A 17,619-nucleotide genomic window follows, 5' to 3' on the forward strand; every position below is an offset into this window, starting at 1 on the left:
TAAGTTTTGATCATAAAATTTAATTGTTTCAGAAAAAAATTGAGCTAATTACTTTCTCTGAAAAAATATATTGACTCTGTGTAGTTTTCAGTTATGGGGGAAGATGGAGGCCGGTAAGTTCAATGACCTATTTTCTATTCTGAAAATAACAAAAAGTCCTATTTCCAGTCTGATTATAGAGATGCATGTGCCCCAAATGGCTGAGAATAAATACCACAAGAAAGGCAAAAGTTGCAAAGCTAGGGCATGTTATAGACTCTAAGAAAAAGTCTCAGAAATACCCAATGTGGCGGCAAAGAATATTTGGCTACAACTTGGAGTTCTTTTCAGTCATCTTTATCTTTTGCTCCATGTTTAAGGATGCGTGTGAACTCGATGTAATTGAAGTTTCCCTTTTTATCAATGGGCGCTTCTCTGTACAGCTCATCCACTTCCTCATCTGTAAACCGATCTCCCATTGTTGTCAGCAGCTCTCTCAGGTAATCTTCCTGAATGGTGCCTAAAAAATAAAGAATGGAGGTTCAGAATATAAACTACTCTAAAGATTAATTACAAGGAGCATCTACACTTCACTATGCATGCTCTATGCTAAGAACTGTAAATATGCACATACATGAAATACAGGTCTCTACATGGTTAAGTCAGCCTCAGCAGTTGCCTAGAAAATGGGTAGTTGCCTAGTGGTATTAACCTGCTCTGCTCTATCAATCTTCCTCCACATCCATCTCCTGATCTCTTGATAATAAGGGCTAAACTTATGCCTAAATAAAAGCAATATAATATGATTAAGGAATCTATGCTGCATAGTTCCTTAAAGTAACATGAATGGTCATACGTATTCTATAAGTAAATAACTCTAAAATCAATACCACATTATAAAATCAATAAAGTGCTTCAGTGGAAAGAATGCTGGAGTCTTGAGGTCCAGTTCTAATAAGCTATGTTATTTCAGGTATTTCACTTTAACTCTGACTTTGTTTTTTAATATATAAAATGAGATTCTTAAATGTGTTCTGTTTTGTTTTTTTTTTAATTTAGATTTCATAACAAATATGGCCAGGTCCAGAGTGTGCAAAAATATTCTATAAATATCTGAGCATTAATTATGCCACAGTCACTGGGCTAAGAATTGGGGATAGGAATGGAATGATGATCCGACAGGTGTGCTTTCTTCTCGGGAAGTGTGAAAGCAAGTTTCTTATTATATAAAACCTAACTGCACATGACAATCAGAATCATCCACAGAGCTTAAAAAAAAGAAGTCCTGATGTCACTCTTGCTTTATTATCTGGCATTGATATTTTTATTCTTTAGAATTGATTTTAGAGAGAGGAAGGAAGGGAGTGGGAGAGAGGGAGAAAGACATCAATGTGAGAAACATTGATCAGTTGCCTCCCCCACAGGTACCCGGACCAGGGATCAAACCCGGAAACCTGGGTATGTGTCCAGGCCGCGAAATGAATCCGCTACCATTTTGTGTATGGGACAATACTCCAACCAAATGAGCCACTTGGCCAGGAAAAAGAAAAGAAAAGAAGAGAAAAAAAAAAAATATATATATATATATATATGTACACATATATATATTTTTTAATTATTATTATTATTTTTTAATCTCATATTAAATTGGAAAAACAACAACAAGAACCATAGCTCTAGAGTTTCTTATGGGAAGTGACCTTATAATTTAAACTAATTTTATAGGAAATATATTATCCTTGGGTGAGGATAAAAAAAAAAAAGTAACAAAAATCTTAGATTTTCAGCTTATAGAAATAAATCATCATCTATAGCCAAGTCATTCAACTATCACATGAACTAATCATTGACTATGTGCAATGGGCTGTGGTGGGTGGTAGAAGGGCTTACAGAGATGGGAAAATAATGCCATTGAAGACACAGCCATTACCCTAGAAACAGAGACAGTGATGATTGGAAGTACACACAGTATGTATCAGAAGAGAGATAAATAAAATTATTTGGAAGTGGAAAGAAAGGAGAGATGCCCTAGCTGGTTTGGCTCAGTGGAAAGAGTGTCGACCTGCGGACCAAAGGGTCCCAGTTCATTTCTGGTTAAGAACACATGCCCAGGTTTCGGGCTCGATCCCCAGTGAGGGACATGCAGGAGGCAGCCAATCAATGATTCTCTCTCATCTATCTCTCCCTCTCCCTTCCTCTCTGAAATCAATAAAAATATATTTTAAAAAAAGAAAGAGACTTTAAATTTTTTGAGTAGGAAAAAACTATGAAAATATAGACTAGGCTCTATAAAGAATATGACAATTGAGGAGTTTGAAGAATGGATAAGACATTTTACTCTTATGGTTTTATTCCCCTCAATTAAAAACAAACATCTGCTTACAATTTAAAAATTCAATCAATACATAAATGTCTTTATGAGGAAAATAAAGTAAGTCTCCTCTGCCTGCCTCTTCCCCGGTCCTCCCAGAAAAAAAATTTTTTTTAAAGAGTTTCAAGTTCAGGAGGAGTGAGAGGTGGTATGATGAGGGAGCCTTAGAGGCAGAAATGGTGGAGGTAAATTAAGACACCAATGCATGGAAGGAGGCTAAAAAGATGATATAAAAGTCGAGAGTGGTATATTTGAATAGGGCAAAAGAGGCTATATTGTGGGGAGCCTGAAAAGCCAAACTGGGGACAGTATGCTTCCATTACCAAACTGGGCTTGGCTTATTTAAACTACTCCAAGTAATGCATAACCAAAGGGTGTGCCTTCCTTTTAAAAGCCTGCCCCCTTGCCAAAGCCGGTTTGGCTCAGTGGTGGAGCATCGGTCTGCGGACTGAAGGGTCCCGGGTTCAATTCCGGTCAAGGGCATGTACATTGGTTGTGGGCACATCCCTGGCGAGGGGTGTGCAAGAGGCAGCTGGTCGATGTTTCTCTCTCATCGACGTTTCTAGCTCTCTCTGTCTCTCTCTCCCTTCCTCTCTGTAAAAAATCAATCAAATATATTAGAAAAAAAAAAAAAAAAATTGCCCCCTTATCTTTTCTCTATATACACTCTGTCAAAGGATCAGGCATTTATGTAGTTATCTTTTTGGTTTTTTCCTGAGAGTTAATTCTGGACCAGGCAGTAATGCTATTATCTCATTTTCTCATTTAATACAACAACTCTGTGAGGTAGCTAATATTATTGCCCATTTTACAAATAAGAAAACAGATTAGATAGTTAAGTAACTTGCCCCAACTCACACAGTTATTATGCAGAAAAGGAATATGAAACCAGAGAGTTTCATACCAAATTTAAACAATCTCAGAACTGAGAGGTACCTGATAAACACAGGACTGTACTGGTGTCACAGCCTATAGCAATTTATACTTTACCCAAGATTGCACTGGTAAAGTTATTCATTCAACACATATTTACTTTAAGCCTAACCCTTATGGAGTATAACTTCCTAAAAACTTTCAAATACACCCATTAAATTTTAAATCAAATATTTAAATGCAGAGGCAGTAAATTGAGTGATGCCATAGGAGAAGCATATCTAAAATAAAACTGAAATCAATAAAATTGGGGTGTGCAGGAGGCAGCTGGTTGATGTTTCTCTCCCATCGATGTCTCTAACTTTATCCTTCTCTCTTCCTCTAAAAAAATAAATAAATAAATAAAATAAAACTGAACACACAGGTAAGGTATAAACCTGAGAGTACTATGTCATCATATTTCAAGTTATTTTATATATATATAAAATATATTTTATTGATTTTTTTCACAGAGGAAGGGAGAGAAAGAGGGACAGAGAGCTAGAAACATCGATGAGAAACATCGACCAGGTGCCTCTTGCCCACCCCCACCAGGGATGTGCCCGCAACCAAGGTACATGCCCTTGACTGGAATTGAACCTGGGACCTTTCACTCCACAGACCAACACTCTATCCACTGAACCAAACTGGTTTCGGCAAGTTATTATGTATTTTAGTTACCATAACTAAAAATTAAATCATGGTAATTACCAGTTGCTTCTTCATCAAAGCAAGCAAAAGCATTTCTGATGACATCTTCTGGATCTGTGCCATTTAACTTCTCACCAAACATCGTAAGAAACATGGTGAAATTTATGGGACCCGGAGCTTCATTCATCATGGCATCTAGATACTCATCTGTTGGATTTTTTCCTAAATGAAAAAGAGGACCATAATTTTGATTACATCACAAAATAGATCACCTATTCATCATAGTACATATTTTGGCAAAAAAAGACTGTCAATTTGCTGTTTACCTTCATGATAGCAAAACTATTAGGAAAATAGTCTTCTTAATGAACAGGGCCTATATTAAGAGTGGAGATTATATACTATTCCATTGTAATGTCAAAAGGAATGATAATGCTCTCATAATCAAGATCAGTCCTTGCAATACAAAAATAACTGGCTCCTAGCCCAATCATGAGGCCAGAAATATGCAGGTGGTCCAAGGACCCTACTTTGGGAGACAATACTCTAGACTTTGAATCTCATTTAGTAAACTATAACATCATTAGACTGGCTTCACAGAGCTTTAAGACTTAAAAAATAAAAATAAAAGACTTTACAAAAATCCTATCTTTAATCATAAAAGCATAATATGCTGCTAATTAGACTGGAGGTCCTTTTTGATGTCCTTCCTTCCAGACAAAGCCGAAGCGGATGAGGGCTGAGGCAGAGGCAGCAGAGGCCCCAGCCATGGCAGTGGCAGGGCGAAGGCCCTTGCACAAATTTCGTGCATCGGGCCTCTAGTCTAGTATATTAATATTAAAACTGATCATTACCCAGGGAGGCAAGCATATCATGCAAATCTTCCTTGTCAATGAAACCATCTCTGTTCTGATCAATCATGTTGAAGGCCTCTTTAAACTCCTGAATCTGTGACTGGTCAAACATGGCGAACACATTGGATGTTGCGCGCTGGGGGCGCTTCTTGGTGGTCTTGGTCTTTGCCCTTTTGCTCGACATGGTGGTGGTGGTTAGATCCTAATTAGGAAGGGAAATATAAAAAGACAAAGAACAACAAAAGGTGAAATGAATCTTCCTTATATGTTTAAGCTACTTAGAAACGTGTCTAAAAATTATTCAGCAGGATAGTATCACTTGGCAAAAATCTCTCAGTTAATTAACATTACTCTTGGAACCAAACTACAGAGAGAACCAGAATCAAGCTTTGAGTTCACTCATCTTAGTAGTTGTGACATTTAATCAATAGTTGATCACTAACTTTAACTTCCAAACTATAACCAACATTAATTCAAAGCCTAGAGCATATCAAGATTGCATATCCCCATGTTGCTGTATAGCCTAATAAGAACTGATAACCAAATCTACTGGTTTAATAGCAATATAGAAACAAGAAACAAAAGAACGCAGGTACCTTGGGGAAGCAGTTCCAGTTCTATACTTCAGTGACTTGGAAGTATTGAGGAATACTAATTCATTTTCAATAGGTCTATCCTTCTACAGCCCTAGCCTATACTAGTTATTCCATTCTAAAGTAGACAGAAAGTAGGATGACTAACTGATGGAACACATCTTCATCTCTTAATTTTTATTGCCAAATATTTTCACTTCTAACTGGCGTTTCTTACTGCACTCTTACTTCTGGAATCTTTGTCAAGAAAGTTATTTGTTGCCCTAGCCGATTTGGCTCAGTAGATAGAGGGTCGGCCTGAGGACTGAAGGGTCCCGGGTTTGATTCCAATCAAGGGCATATGCCCAGACTGCAGCCTCGATCCCCAGTTGGGGGAGTGCAAGAGGCAGCCAATCAATGATTCTCTCTCATCACTGATGTTTATATCTCTTTCTCCCTTTCCCTTCCTTTCTGAAATAAAGATATATTAAAAAAAGAAATTTATTGAAAGGCTAACTGAAAAGTATAGAAAACTCTGAAGTTAATTAATCTATAATTAATATTTCCACTCTACACAAATCAATTTCTTGCACAGTCAAGATCGAAGTGACTAAGTTTTCTATACAAAATCAGAGCACAGTATTTTTTAAAACTAATTTAGTTTTTCTTTTTAAAGTTTGGAAACTATCTTTGCTCTTTAATAATCTAAATTTATCCCTATAAAATTTAAGTTAAAAGCAAGAAGAATACTAACACCTAAAATGAAAAGGCTGAATCTTTAAAAAACAAACAAACAAAAAACAAAACAAAACAAAAAACTATAACATTTTAGTTGGGAGTAAAAATCCCATCGTCATCAGATAAAATTTTACCGTACCATCCTTCAGAGCTGAGGTGGTGATAGTAGTCTGCAAAATCTCTAATGAGCAAGACTAAGACACTGTACTGAGTTATATTCTTCCAAGCAGATCTAAAATAGGCACCACTGATTTCATTCTCTGACCAGGATAACAATTTTAAAGCTTACGTTCTGAAAACATTTAGCTATGATGTAGCAAAACACTATGCCCTTGGTCTAAAAATAAGTCTGTGGGTTGCAAAGAATGAAGCACTACCTAGATCTCAGCACTGCAAAGTGACCTTAGAATACAATGCTTTGTATGAGTTTAAAGTTACTTCTTACATTCTTTCCTTGGTTATACCACATTTTCCAGACAAAATTCAATCATGGAAATAATTCGAAAAGCTCTGCCTTAGTTTCCCCTCCCCCAAGCTAAATATGTTCTTAGATTTTAGTAGGAAATTCCACAAAGAAAACTCACAAATTTTAGTCCATCCAATACAGCACCCTGTGGCGAAACACTGGAATGGAATGTTGGCAAGATATAACTTACATGACACTGAAATTATGACATATACTTTTTCCCGATTTCCAAGTTTCCTTTAATCACCCTTTAGAAGACTGTCTTTCATAATTTACCGAAACCATTCACAAAAGCATTATTTTCATGCTGTAACACCTTCTCTGGATAGTAAATTCCATTATTAACTACATAAAGCTGTAACTTCCCCCTCTACTCTAAATGTAGTTTTAAAAACTGCAAGAAGTATGAAGTATATTATCCCGTCATCTCCTAACTGTTCTGAGGGACTTAGGGTAAGTGGTTGAAACCCGATGAGTGGCACTATTTACCAGTGCAAATCTGTTTATTATTTTAGGCATGCCATGTCACTGCAAACCAAAGCACATGTTTAAAAATAGTCTGTTTTGTTTGACAACATTGTCTTCCTCTAATGATGCAGGAATGTCAGTTATTATAAGACCAAAGAAACGGATGAGAATTTTAAGTCAATGGTTGACAACTGATTTTTCAATCTACAAAACCTCATGTTGTATGGGAGGCGGGGAAGGGGCGGCCTCTAGGTACTTTTTAAAAATACTTAATTTGGGTTATAAAGTAATATACATGTTGAATTTTGATGCATTTTCTATTAGTCTTTCTTTTAATCATGCATTCTTTAAGTTTGTAAATGAGTTATAGTTTCTTTTAAAGTTATAGTTTTTTGGGTCAGCATTTACCGAGAACTTTTCTTTAGCTCATTCAATATTTATCATCAACCTTTAATATAATCAGTTAATGGCAATAATGTGCATCAAATGTCACTAATGTTGAAAACTATTTAAAAATTAACAAATATAAAGCAAGTGTCCTATCTTTAAGGAGCCTAAAATTATGTTGGGGAGGCAACGATAAATAAATAAAATGATTGGTTCAACTTATGAAATGAGTCACATAGTTTTCATTCCAGAAGTATGACTCTCAAGTTAAAACAATGTGTGACAATAATGAAAAATAACTCAAAGGTAGTACATGATTACAAAATACTGTGAGTTCTGAAAAGATCTTTGTTTCTAAAAGAGAGGAGGATAAAAAGACCCTGAAAAACTCTGTTCCACTTAAGAGCTACAAGACATTAAAATTAAGAGATGCAGATGTTAAGTCTTAAATTCTATCAAACATTGGTAGTGCAACATTGGGAAAGTTACTACCTTTTCAAGGAAGTTATAATCTATTCTATTCATTTATCTCCTATCAGAATTCCTGGGCCTTTCAGGGATAGGGAGTTTAGCTTCACAGCTAGTTGTTCCAAACAAGGAAAGTCAAGTGTATTTTTTCCTACTAAACTAAAAGTATGGGGTGGAATAAACGCCAGTGGAGAGGGAGCCAAATCAGGAACTGTGCTATGATCCCAAGGAGCAAATTAGTATGATATTGTCATTATATTCCTTGCTATGGCTAAGTTTTCAGTCCATTTTTACTTTCCCCAAACAATTAAGACTGTAACTGTTTTAATATAACAAGACCTCAGAAAATGCGTAATTCTCAGAGAAATTTAGAAATCTGGGGTAAAATGAAAATATTTTATATAGCAATGTAAGTATTCTTTATTTAGCATGGGAAGATTACCACATAGACACCCGAGAGTTCCCAATTATGAGGATCCTCACTCATTCTAGAGTCTATTTTTCAAGCATTTAATGGAAGATCTTTGGTGTGAAGGCATATGTGTTGTATGAAACTTAAAAACAGGGTGATTTGCAGATCACGCTTCTTTCTATGAAATACATCAAGATTTCAGATGCTTGAGCAAGTCAATAAACAGTCAACCAAGGTCAAGGAAATTCAGTTTACAGATCTAAAGGAACAAAATGTTTTAAACCAGGGGAGTGAGTGGAGTGTTGGTGACAAACGACTTTGTGGTTTCATTTATTTATTTATTTTTGCTTGATTAAATATAAAATCATTTAGGGGTATGACAAAAGGAGAAATACATGCAAGGAAGATGTTAGCATAGATTAAATAGTATAAGTGAAAAATAAAAATCCTCAAAGAGGATTTCCCCACATACCAACGGCAACCAGATTTTTCAGGATCTCTCCATACTATGGTTTCATTTATAAAATGAGATTAATCCATAGTAGTATTACATTAGGCTACTCTAGGTAGAATCCTAGAGTACAACACTTTTAAAGTGGTAATAAATGTCAGATAACGTAAGACTTTTTCTGTAGAATTACCATTCAAATTGACAGTATTGTGGGGGATACGATATATTCTTTAAGAAAAAACTCCCATCTTGGAAACACTTTCCAGTATTCGGTCAGCTTCCCAAATACAAACCAAATAATTTAACCAGTGCACCTTTTTTTCAAGCTAATTATATGTAACATTTTTTGTGCCAACCAGTTTTTTAAAAGTACGTTTTAAAGTAGGTGCTTCTGTTCTAACTAAACCAAGTTTTCAATTCCTGTGCAAACTTCCGGCTGCCGGTAGGGTGAGTTTTTTTTTTTTTTAAGACTGCCACACCCAAAAAGCTCTCAGCACTTGACAAAGGCATTTAGTTGTCGGGGTTGACTTGCCGGTAAAGCCTCATGTTGGAAAAGAAAACGTTTTTCTGGTTAACTTTCATCAAAAGCCTTCCAGGACATGAAAAATAATAGCAATTTTAAACACTTTCTTCACCTTTGGGTATAAAATTTTTTTTGCACTTGTTAAATTCTCAACTGAACACCTATTTCTGTTCCAAAGTTCTGTAAAGAACGAATATGTGTCCTCATACGCCCAAAAGTTAACACTGGCAAACTGACTTAGTCCAAAGTCTCCACTCCAAAGGAACACGGTGTTATGTTTTGGAATTTTTCCGCAAGCCGCAAACAAACCCCCTCCCTTTATTTATTTATACATATATATATATATATATATATATATATATATATATATATATATATATATATATATATATATATATTTAAAATAGTTCTAATTACAGAAATGGAATACTGAGCTGAGGAAGCTAATTTAATTAATTCTTCCTACTAAACGTAGCTCCGCAGCTGCAACAACAGCTGCAGCGGCGGGGCGGGGCTCGGACGCCGGGCTCGGGTTTTTACGCAAATTCTCCCGAATCCGGCAAGTCTACGTTACAAACTAAACATAGTCCCGGAGTCAAGAGCCGGGAGGCTCGGGTTGCACTGGCCGGGCTTTCGCCCAAGCTGGCGGCGCCGGCGGGCTGAGCCACACTCCCCGAGCCCCAAATTAGGCGAAGGCGTCCAGGTCGCAGTTGGGCCGCTTGGGCGGCGGCCTCCGACTCCGGAGCTGGCCCTGCGGCTTGAAGCCGGGTACCCGGCTCGCACACCTGCCCAGGTGCGCCGCCGCCCTCCCGGCCGCCCGGCGGAGACGCGTGCCGCGCCGCGCCGCGAGCACCACTCACCCCGAACTGCCGCGAGAATGGAGCGCTTCAGAGACCCTCCTCGCCGCCGTTATCGCCGCCCTGCTACACCCGGAGCCGCTAAAACACAACACTTCCGGCCTCCCCTCCGCAAACCGGAAAGGATCCTGGTCACCATTCTTTGCCAACAGGATGGGCCTGATTTACTGGGAAGGCGACAGGGGTGCGCAGTTGCCACTGTTCTAAAAGGGCGCAATTTTGACCGAGTGCACAGGAAGGACTATAAAGCGGCGACTTAGGAATGAGTCATATGTAGTGGCTCGTTGGATATAACGTCTGAGTTTTTGTGTTTTTTGTGCCCACTCTTCTATGGATTTCTCTTCCCCCCCGCTTCCTGTGAGCAGATGGTTGGGTCTGTCCTTGGGGTTAGCCTCTACACACCTACCAGGGTACGGCCAGGGGCGGGGCTTGTCAGTCCAAGTCCTTGTAAGGGAAAGCGCCGAGAGGGCTGCGCGGCCCACGTGACTGGCTTCGCCCCGCCCCCCAGCGCCCGGATCGGCCTCCCGGTCGTGCGCCTGCGCGTAGGACTCACCTCTGGGGCTGGAGCTACGCTGGTGGGTCGCACAGCTGCGCGCTCGCGTCACCGCGTAGGTGGCCTTAGCGCCAGCGATTTGATCTCCGTGCACCGTGTTCTTTTATGAAGTGTCCCACCCCATCCACGCGGGAGCCAATTTTGTGAAGTCCCAAGGGCCCTCAGCCAAACGGCCACTACCGCTTTGGCCCAGACGGATTTCAGAAGGTCACAAGCGGCCGAAGCCTTCCTTCTTCAGAAACGTTTGCTATTCTTTTTTCCTGTCAGAAGAGCCCCTCTGAAAACTAGGAGAGCTGACTGGATCCGACCTGAAAGACAGGCGACTAGATACAAGAGCTTACTAAATCTCGCCCCAACCTCACTGTGGTGCAGATTTGTGGCCTGTTGCAAACAGGAGTCAAAAAGTCAGGGCTATTTGTCCCCCCTCAGCTCTCCTGGCCTAGGGACAGCTCTGAAAATTCACCTTGTTAGGGGAAAAGAGAAAGCGTTCCCTTATTCTATCTTTTTCCGCCCAGAGTCTGGTGTGGTGCGGGTCACCTCAGATCTCTGACCTCGTCCAAGAACAAGGTGAATGGGGTGCGGTCATCCTCAGGTCAGCACTGAGGTTCAGTGCCCGGCCTGGCTCCTGTGCCAGCACAGTTCTGAAGTGTGGAGTAGCCCTATGGTCCCCTCCTTTTAAAAGCTGCTCTCACTTGAATCGCCATGCCGAAAAGAAAGGTAAAGGTGCAGAAGAGTACATTCTAAATATCGAGCTGCACTTTCAGGGACCTCAGGAGCATCTCATCTGTTAAACAATCAGACAGGGTGGCCTCCCAAAATGTATACACACTTTGAATAATTATTAATTCCAATGGGTTAAATCTGAAAAGAAAGAAATAACTGAGCCATCAGCTGCTAAAATGCATATATTGTACATTTTTGGGGAGACACCCTGTATATTTCAAGTTAAAAGAGTTAAAGTCAATGAAAAATAAATGACAGCCCCCGTTCTATAGCATGACTGAAACAAAGATGGTTAATTTCCTAAACTTCCTTGATAGTAAGAATCACTTGGAATACTAGTTAAAAATACAAATTATTCAACCAACTGAGTGAGAATCTATTAGGGCAGGTCCAAGGAAGTCATCAATTTAACAGAGTTTCTAAGCGACTCATCACAAAAGGTGGGAGCATAGAGTTAGATGGCTTAGAGTCTAAGGCTTGGGCAGTGACAACTCAGACTCCAAATGACTGGGTGGGAGACTACAGTTCTTGGAGTTTGGCTTGGGCAGCAGTGACAGGACCCTACAGTTGAGCACCCTGCAGTGCACCCACAGCTCCACTGAGTGGAGGTCTGCCACCACAGAGAGCTCAAGGCTTCCACAACTGTCCTTGAGAAAGAAAACTTTAACCCATAATAATGAAATCATTTTGTTTCCCCTTCAGCTCCGAAGGGAGCAGAAACTTTTTTTTTCCCTTCTGCAGTGTCAGAGAATTGCCTTGTTCATCTTCCTTTCCCCCCTCAATGAACAGGTAAACAGTGACTGCATTGCCAACGCGCCCTTTAAATATACACGGTGCTGTGGTTTATGGTTTTTTAAATAGAACATCATTGCTACCTGTTGGATGGAGAGAGAGGGGATAGCAAGGACCACAAAGGCACAGGGGCTGTTGGGGAATAATTGTGGTACAGATCATTACAGTACAGTATAGGTAAGGCCTATAGAAGGAGCACACAGGAGGAAATAAATCTGTCTATAGAGACTTGTGGAAGCGGAGGATTACTGAAGAACTGATTCTAGAAGTCAGGGGAAAGAGAGGAGAGATTTCAGGCAAAGGGAGTCGCATGTTTGATTGTATGAAGGTGATCAGGAGGCAAATATTTTTAATACCCACAAATAAAATTAATACCTAAAACAAAAATTAATGGTTTAGGCTTATTTCAACAAATTCTTTCGTTTCCTCATCTGAAAAAGGGCATAGTATTAATACCCACTATATTCAACTATTATGAGAATTGAGACAATCCATGTTATTTACTTAGAAATATTTGGTTGTATTAAGGCACTGAAATTTGGAGTTTGTAGAATAATTAGCCTACCCTGACTAATTAATATACCAGTGCTTTGTCTACTCTACTGGAGGAAATAGGCTGAACTTCAAGTGGGCCCTTGATGCTACCTTGATGCTCATAACATTTCTGTAGTTCTTTAATGCTCCTGCTCTCTTAGATGTCAGTTTTATAATTTGTTTTCCTATACCTTCAACACCTCCCATTCTTGCTCTTCTTTCTAAGTCGCTGAGTAAAAAATGACTCCCACAAGCTCCCACCACCACACCTACCCACCAGCTAGCATCTGTCCCCATATGTTATCTTCACCCTCCTCTCTGCTTTCTTCACCAGTCCTCCATTTGCTCTCATGTCACTCCAGTAATTCTGTCCTCTCCTGCATCATCAAGTTGTGTTTCTCTCTCTTTATCTCCCCATCTCTTTCCCTCCAAGTATTCCCATCAACAAGTATGCTGTAAGTGTCTTATATGTGGCAGGCAGAACCAGGATTCCTCAGAGACGTCCACATCCAAATCTCCAGAGCCTGTGAATATGTTTGGTTATGTGGCAAAGAATTAAAGTTGCTAATGAGCTGATCTTAAGATAGGAAGATTATCCTGTGCTATCCCAGTGGACTTGATATAATTACAAGGGGCCTTAAAAGTAGAAGAGGAAGGCAGGATAAGACAAAGGGAGGTAGAAATGTGGAAGAATGGCCAGAGTGATACAGTGTTGCAGACTTTTCTAAAGATGGAGGAAGGGGGACATGAGCAAAGAATGTGGGTGACCTCTAGAAGCTAGAAAAGGCAAGAACATGGCTTTTGCCCAGAACCTCTAGAAAGGAATACAGTCTTGATTTCACATTCTCTGCCCCTCCCCCCTAGTGAGACCCAGTTTGGACTTCTAACCTATCAAATAGTAAGATAATTAAGATGTGTTGTTGTAAGCCACTAAATTTATAGTAATTGGTTATTGCAGCAATGGAAAACTAATAATGACAAAAACAGCAATCCTCTTCCTGATGCATGATCCTTCAGCTATTGTCTTATTTCTTTAAAAAAATATTTTTTTATTGATTTCAGAGAGGAAGGGAAAGGGAGAGAGAGATAGAAACATCAATGATGAGAGAGAATCATTGATTGGCTGCCTCCTGCATACCCCACACTGGGATCAAGTCCACAACTTAGGCATGTGCCCTGACTGGGAATTGACCTTCTAGTTCATAGGTTGATGCTCAACCACTGAGCCACACCAGCTGGGCTTTTATTTCCCCCCCCCCCCCCCCCCACACACACCTTAGTAAGACTCTCAAAAGAGGCACCTATTCTCACTGGCTCTAATTCTCTTTTAACCCTTTCTAATAAGACCTTCCCCTCCCAACCACCCCACAAAACATGGGCTTATCAAGGACACCAATGACCTCCATGTCATTATGACCAATTATCATTCCTCATACAGGTTTGGTAAGGTATTCACTTCCTCACCTTTGAAGCACTTTCTTCTCTCTTTTCTAGGATGCTGCATTCTCCTGGTTTTTCTCCTTCCTTATGGCTACTCTTCAGTTTCCTTTGCCAATTCTTCTTAATTTCCCTAGTCCCTTGGAGTAGCTGAGGACTCAGTGCTTGGTTCTCCTTTCTGTCAACACTCCGTCCCTAGCGGCTCTCATTCACTCTGAAACTTTAAATACTACTTAAACAGTGAGTGCCCCCTGCGGGGCTGAAAGAACTGGGGGACTCTGGCAGGGCTGAAGGGACTGAGGGGACTGGGCACCACCATCTTGTGGCTATGGGTGCCAACACCTGTGTGACAGTGTGATGGTCAATTTGCATATTCCCTCTTTATTAGATAGGGTTCATATAACATCTGCATGAAGAGATCTACTAGGCCTCTCATCCTTCATATTCTAAAACGGATCTCCTAATCTTACTTTGTCTTCCTACTAGCTTTTCTATGCAGGTTAATGGCAATTCCATACTTTAAGTTGCTCAGGTCAAAAACCTTTGACCCATCTTTGTCACTTCTTTTTCTTCCATGACCCTCATCTAACCTTTCTTTTCTTTTCTTTATATATATATATATATATATATTTTTTTTTCTATATATATATATATATATATATATATATATATATATAATTTATTTATTTATTTATTTATTATTTTTTACAGAGAGGAAGGGAGAGAGATAGAGAGCCAGAAATGTCGATGAGAGAGAAACATCGACCAGCCGCCTCCTGTATACCCCCCACCGGGGATGTGCCCACAACCAATGTACATGCCCCTGACCAGAATTGAACCTGGGGGGACCCTTGAGTCCGCAGACCGACGCTCTACCACTGAGCCAAACCGGTTTCAGCTAACCTTTCTTTTTTTTAAAATATTTTTTTATTGGTTTTGAAATAGGAATTTTAGGGGGATAGAGACAGGTTTAGGAAATTTGAAAACAATGAAAGAGGTCCATGGAAAAAAAACACAGGGCTACAGACTGGGAGAAATTACATTTTCATAAGACAAGAAAGTTGAGGGAGGAAGCAGTTACATTTCCACATGACAAGAGAGAGGCAGCAGTTACATTTCCATAAGATAAGGAAACTTGGAGTAGCGATGAGGGAGGAGGGCTTCACATGCCCCGGGTGAGATTTGACCTTTGAGCTCAGGAGTTGCTATAGTGACCAAATCAAAGGGAATATTGAAAAACACACACACACACACACACACACACACAAAACACACACACACAAAACACACACACACACAAAACACACACACACACACACACACAAAACACACACACACACACACACAAAACACACACACAAAGGGAATATTGACCAATCAAAGGAGATATTAGGACACAGGAACGGTAGCCTTCATAAATCCAGGAAAAAAGGAACTCGGTGGGACTCTACCCCTCCTCATGTGGGAATCTGTACTTGTTCTTCAATCAGTTTCCACCTTTGCTATACTGTTGTAGAAGTCCAAGGAAACTCAAGCAACACTTTAGAGAGATGGAGTTACACAACTTAATTATGCCAGTGGTATCAGAGGAGTCACCGCCAAAATCTGAGCAAATCAATATGGTAGAAGCCATATTTGGCTTATTTGTTCCTCTAAATATGGATGGGGACTTCAGGACCTTTTGTGTGTATGAATCTCTTTCACGGCCCACGTAGAAAGAGTTCCAATTCAGGGTTCAGGTTCTGGAGAAGGGCCACACACAAATGAAGAGACTTGAGACTTGAAGAAATTCAACTTGGCAATATAGGGGGCCAGGCGGTAGTCCAACTCTAGTGGGAGAACTACTCCTGCTCTGGCCCTGCCATCCCCTTTTATTGAGGCTTTGGGGATAACATCTTAGGCAACATAAATAGAAATTTACATGTAGCCCTTAGGCAGGAAATAACAAAAACTTACATGGGACAAAACGAGGTGGAGGCTGCTTCAGCTAACAAATATCTCAACTAAAGATTAGAGCAATTAAGGTTGTTGACCAGCCTTCCTGGCTTCCTGTCAACATTTTTTTTTTTTAGTGAAACTGACTTGTTTTCCAGCACTTGTGGACTTTGCAAAAAGCCCCTTGGGTTGGGATGGGAGTCTTGAGATCATATCTAAGGGCCTGGCCTGGTGCCAGTGCTGATAACCCCCCTCTGGGGTTGTGTCTTGTTCATGGTTTTATGGCCTCTGTTAAATGTGAGCATTTAGGTAACAGGTCTTGCAAGACCAGTTTGTGGAGAAAGGGGCAATGACTTAATTATAGGTTATCAAGAATGTACATTAGCCAAAACCGGTTTGGCTCAGTGGATAGAGCATCGGCCTGCAAACTGAAAGGTCCGGGGTTCAATTCCAGTCAAGGGCATGTTCCTTGGTTGCAGGCACATCCAGTAGGGGGTATGCAGGAAGCAGCTGATCGATGTTTCTCTCATAGATGTTTCTAAGTCTCTGTCCCTCTCTCTTCCTCTCTGTAAAAAATCAATACAATATATTAAGAAAAAAGAAAAAAAACAATGTACATTAGACTGCTGGTACAGATTCAGATTGCTAGACCCCCAAATATCAGGGTTACATTGGAATTAGCCTTTTAACCTTCTCAATACCATCTTCCATCCGTGGATTCATTTTTTGACTCTGAAGGACAAAGAATCAGGGAACCATCCTGCCCAGGGGAACACTGCATGTACCAGTTGAAAAATCCCATATCAATTTCAGAGAGGAAGGGAGAGAGAGAGAGAAGAGAGAAAGAAACATCAATGCTGAGAGATAATCATTGATCAGTTGCCTTCTGCATGCCCCACACTGGGAATCGAGCCCACAACCCAAGCATGATTAGGAATTGAATAGTGACCTCCTGGTTCATAGGTTGACGCTCAACCACTGAGCCATGCCAGCCAGGCACCCTCACTCATCTAACCTTTCAAACAAAGTATCTCCAGGGTTTAGAACAGTAATTAGTGCAAACCTAGTGATCAAGTCCTTTAAAATATGTCATAATATGATTGTTTCACTATCTTAGAAATGACACAGAGGAAAGAAGAGAGAGACCTAAGCAAAAAAAAAAAAAAAAAAAAAAAAAAGAGCTCTATGAGACCTAACTGACTCCATTAAAAAAAGCGATCTGTAATAATAAAAGCATAATATGCAAATATTTGAAAGGATTACTCTCTCTCTCAAGCCTAGATTTTTGCAGTAGCCTTTTAACTGGTCTTCTTCTACACAGCCACAGAGTTATCTTTTCAAATCATCAGTTAGATCATGTCATTATTCTGCTTGACAATTCCAATAGTATCTTTCCTCATTCAGAGAGAAAACCAAATGCTTTACAATGTCCTGCTAAGTCATTTCTAGATTCCTATCTCTGATATCACTGATTCTTTCCTCCATCTGGTTGGCTCTGTTTCTTTTTTCTTATTCTTGTGTTTTTTGTTTTGTTTT

At 39.8% G+C, this 17,619-nt stretch overlaps 1 protein-coding gene across 3 annotated transcripts; it reads right to left on the bottom strand.

Moving 5' to 3' along the window:
• LOC118708329 (myosin regulatory light polypeptide 9) lies at positions 1-10,231 on the bottom strand. 3 transcript variants are annotated; one of them, XM_036419614.2, is made up of 4 exons: positions 10,113-10,231; positions 4,768-4,969; positions 3,974-4,135; positions 1-499 (listed from the first exon to the last, which is right to left on the bottom strand). In XM_036419614.2, exons 2-4 carry the CDS (start codon positions 4,949-4,951, stop codon positions 327-329), a joined length of 519 nt encoding a protein of 172 aa, XP_036275507.1. In that variant the 5' UTR covers positions 4,952-4,969; positions 10,113-10,231; the 3' UTR covers positions 1-326. The 3 variants fall into 3 exon arrangements, with proteins under 3 accessions (XP_036275507.1, XP_045430608.1, XP_036275506.1); XM_045574652.1 differs by lacking the exon at positions 10,113-10,231 and adding an exon at positions 9,719-9,737; XM_036419613.2 differs by lacking the exon at positions 10,113-10,231 and adding an exon at positions 6,217-6,342.
• Between the last annotated feature and the right edge of the window lie 7,388 nt (positions 10,232-17,619).

The sequence above is a fragment of the Pipistrellus kuhlii genome, unplaced genomic scaffold (genome assembly GCF_014108245.1).
Source record: "Pipistrellus kuhlii isolate mPipKuh1 unplaced genomic scaffold, mPipKuh1.p scaffold_m20_p_6, whole genome shotgun sequence".
Taxonomy (NCBI): Eukaryota; Metazoa; Chordata; class Mammalia; order Chiroptera; family Vespertilionidae; genus Pipistrellus; species Pipistrellus kuhlii.

What these genes read in the sequence shown, in the direction of transcription:
- LOC118708329 (XM_036419613.2), bottom strand. An exon ending in TGATATGCTTGCCTCCCTGG is followed by an intron (nt 4,136 to 4,767) that starts GTAATGATCAGT and finishes TTTTTCATTTAG; the next exon opens with GAAAAAATCCAACAGATGAG. An exon ending in CTTTGATGAAGAAGCAACTG is followed by an intron (nt 500 to 3,973) that starts GTAATTACCATG and finishes TTTATTTTTTAG; the next exon opens with GCACCATTCAGGAAGATTAC.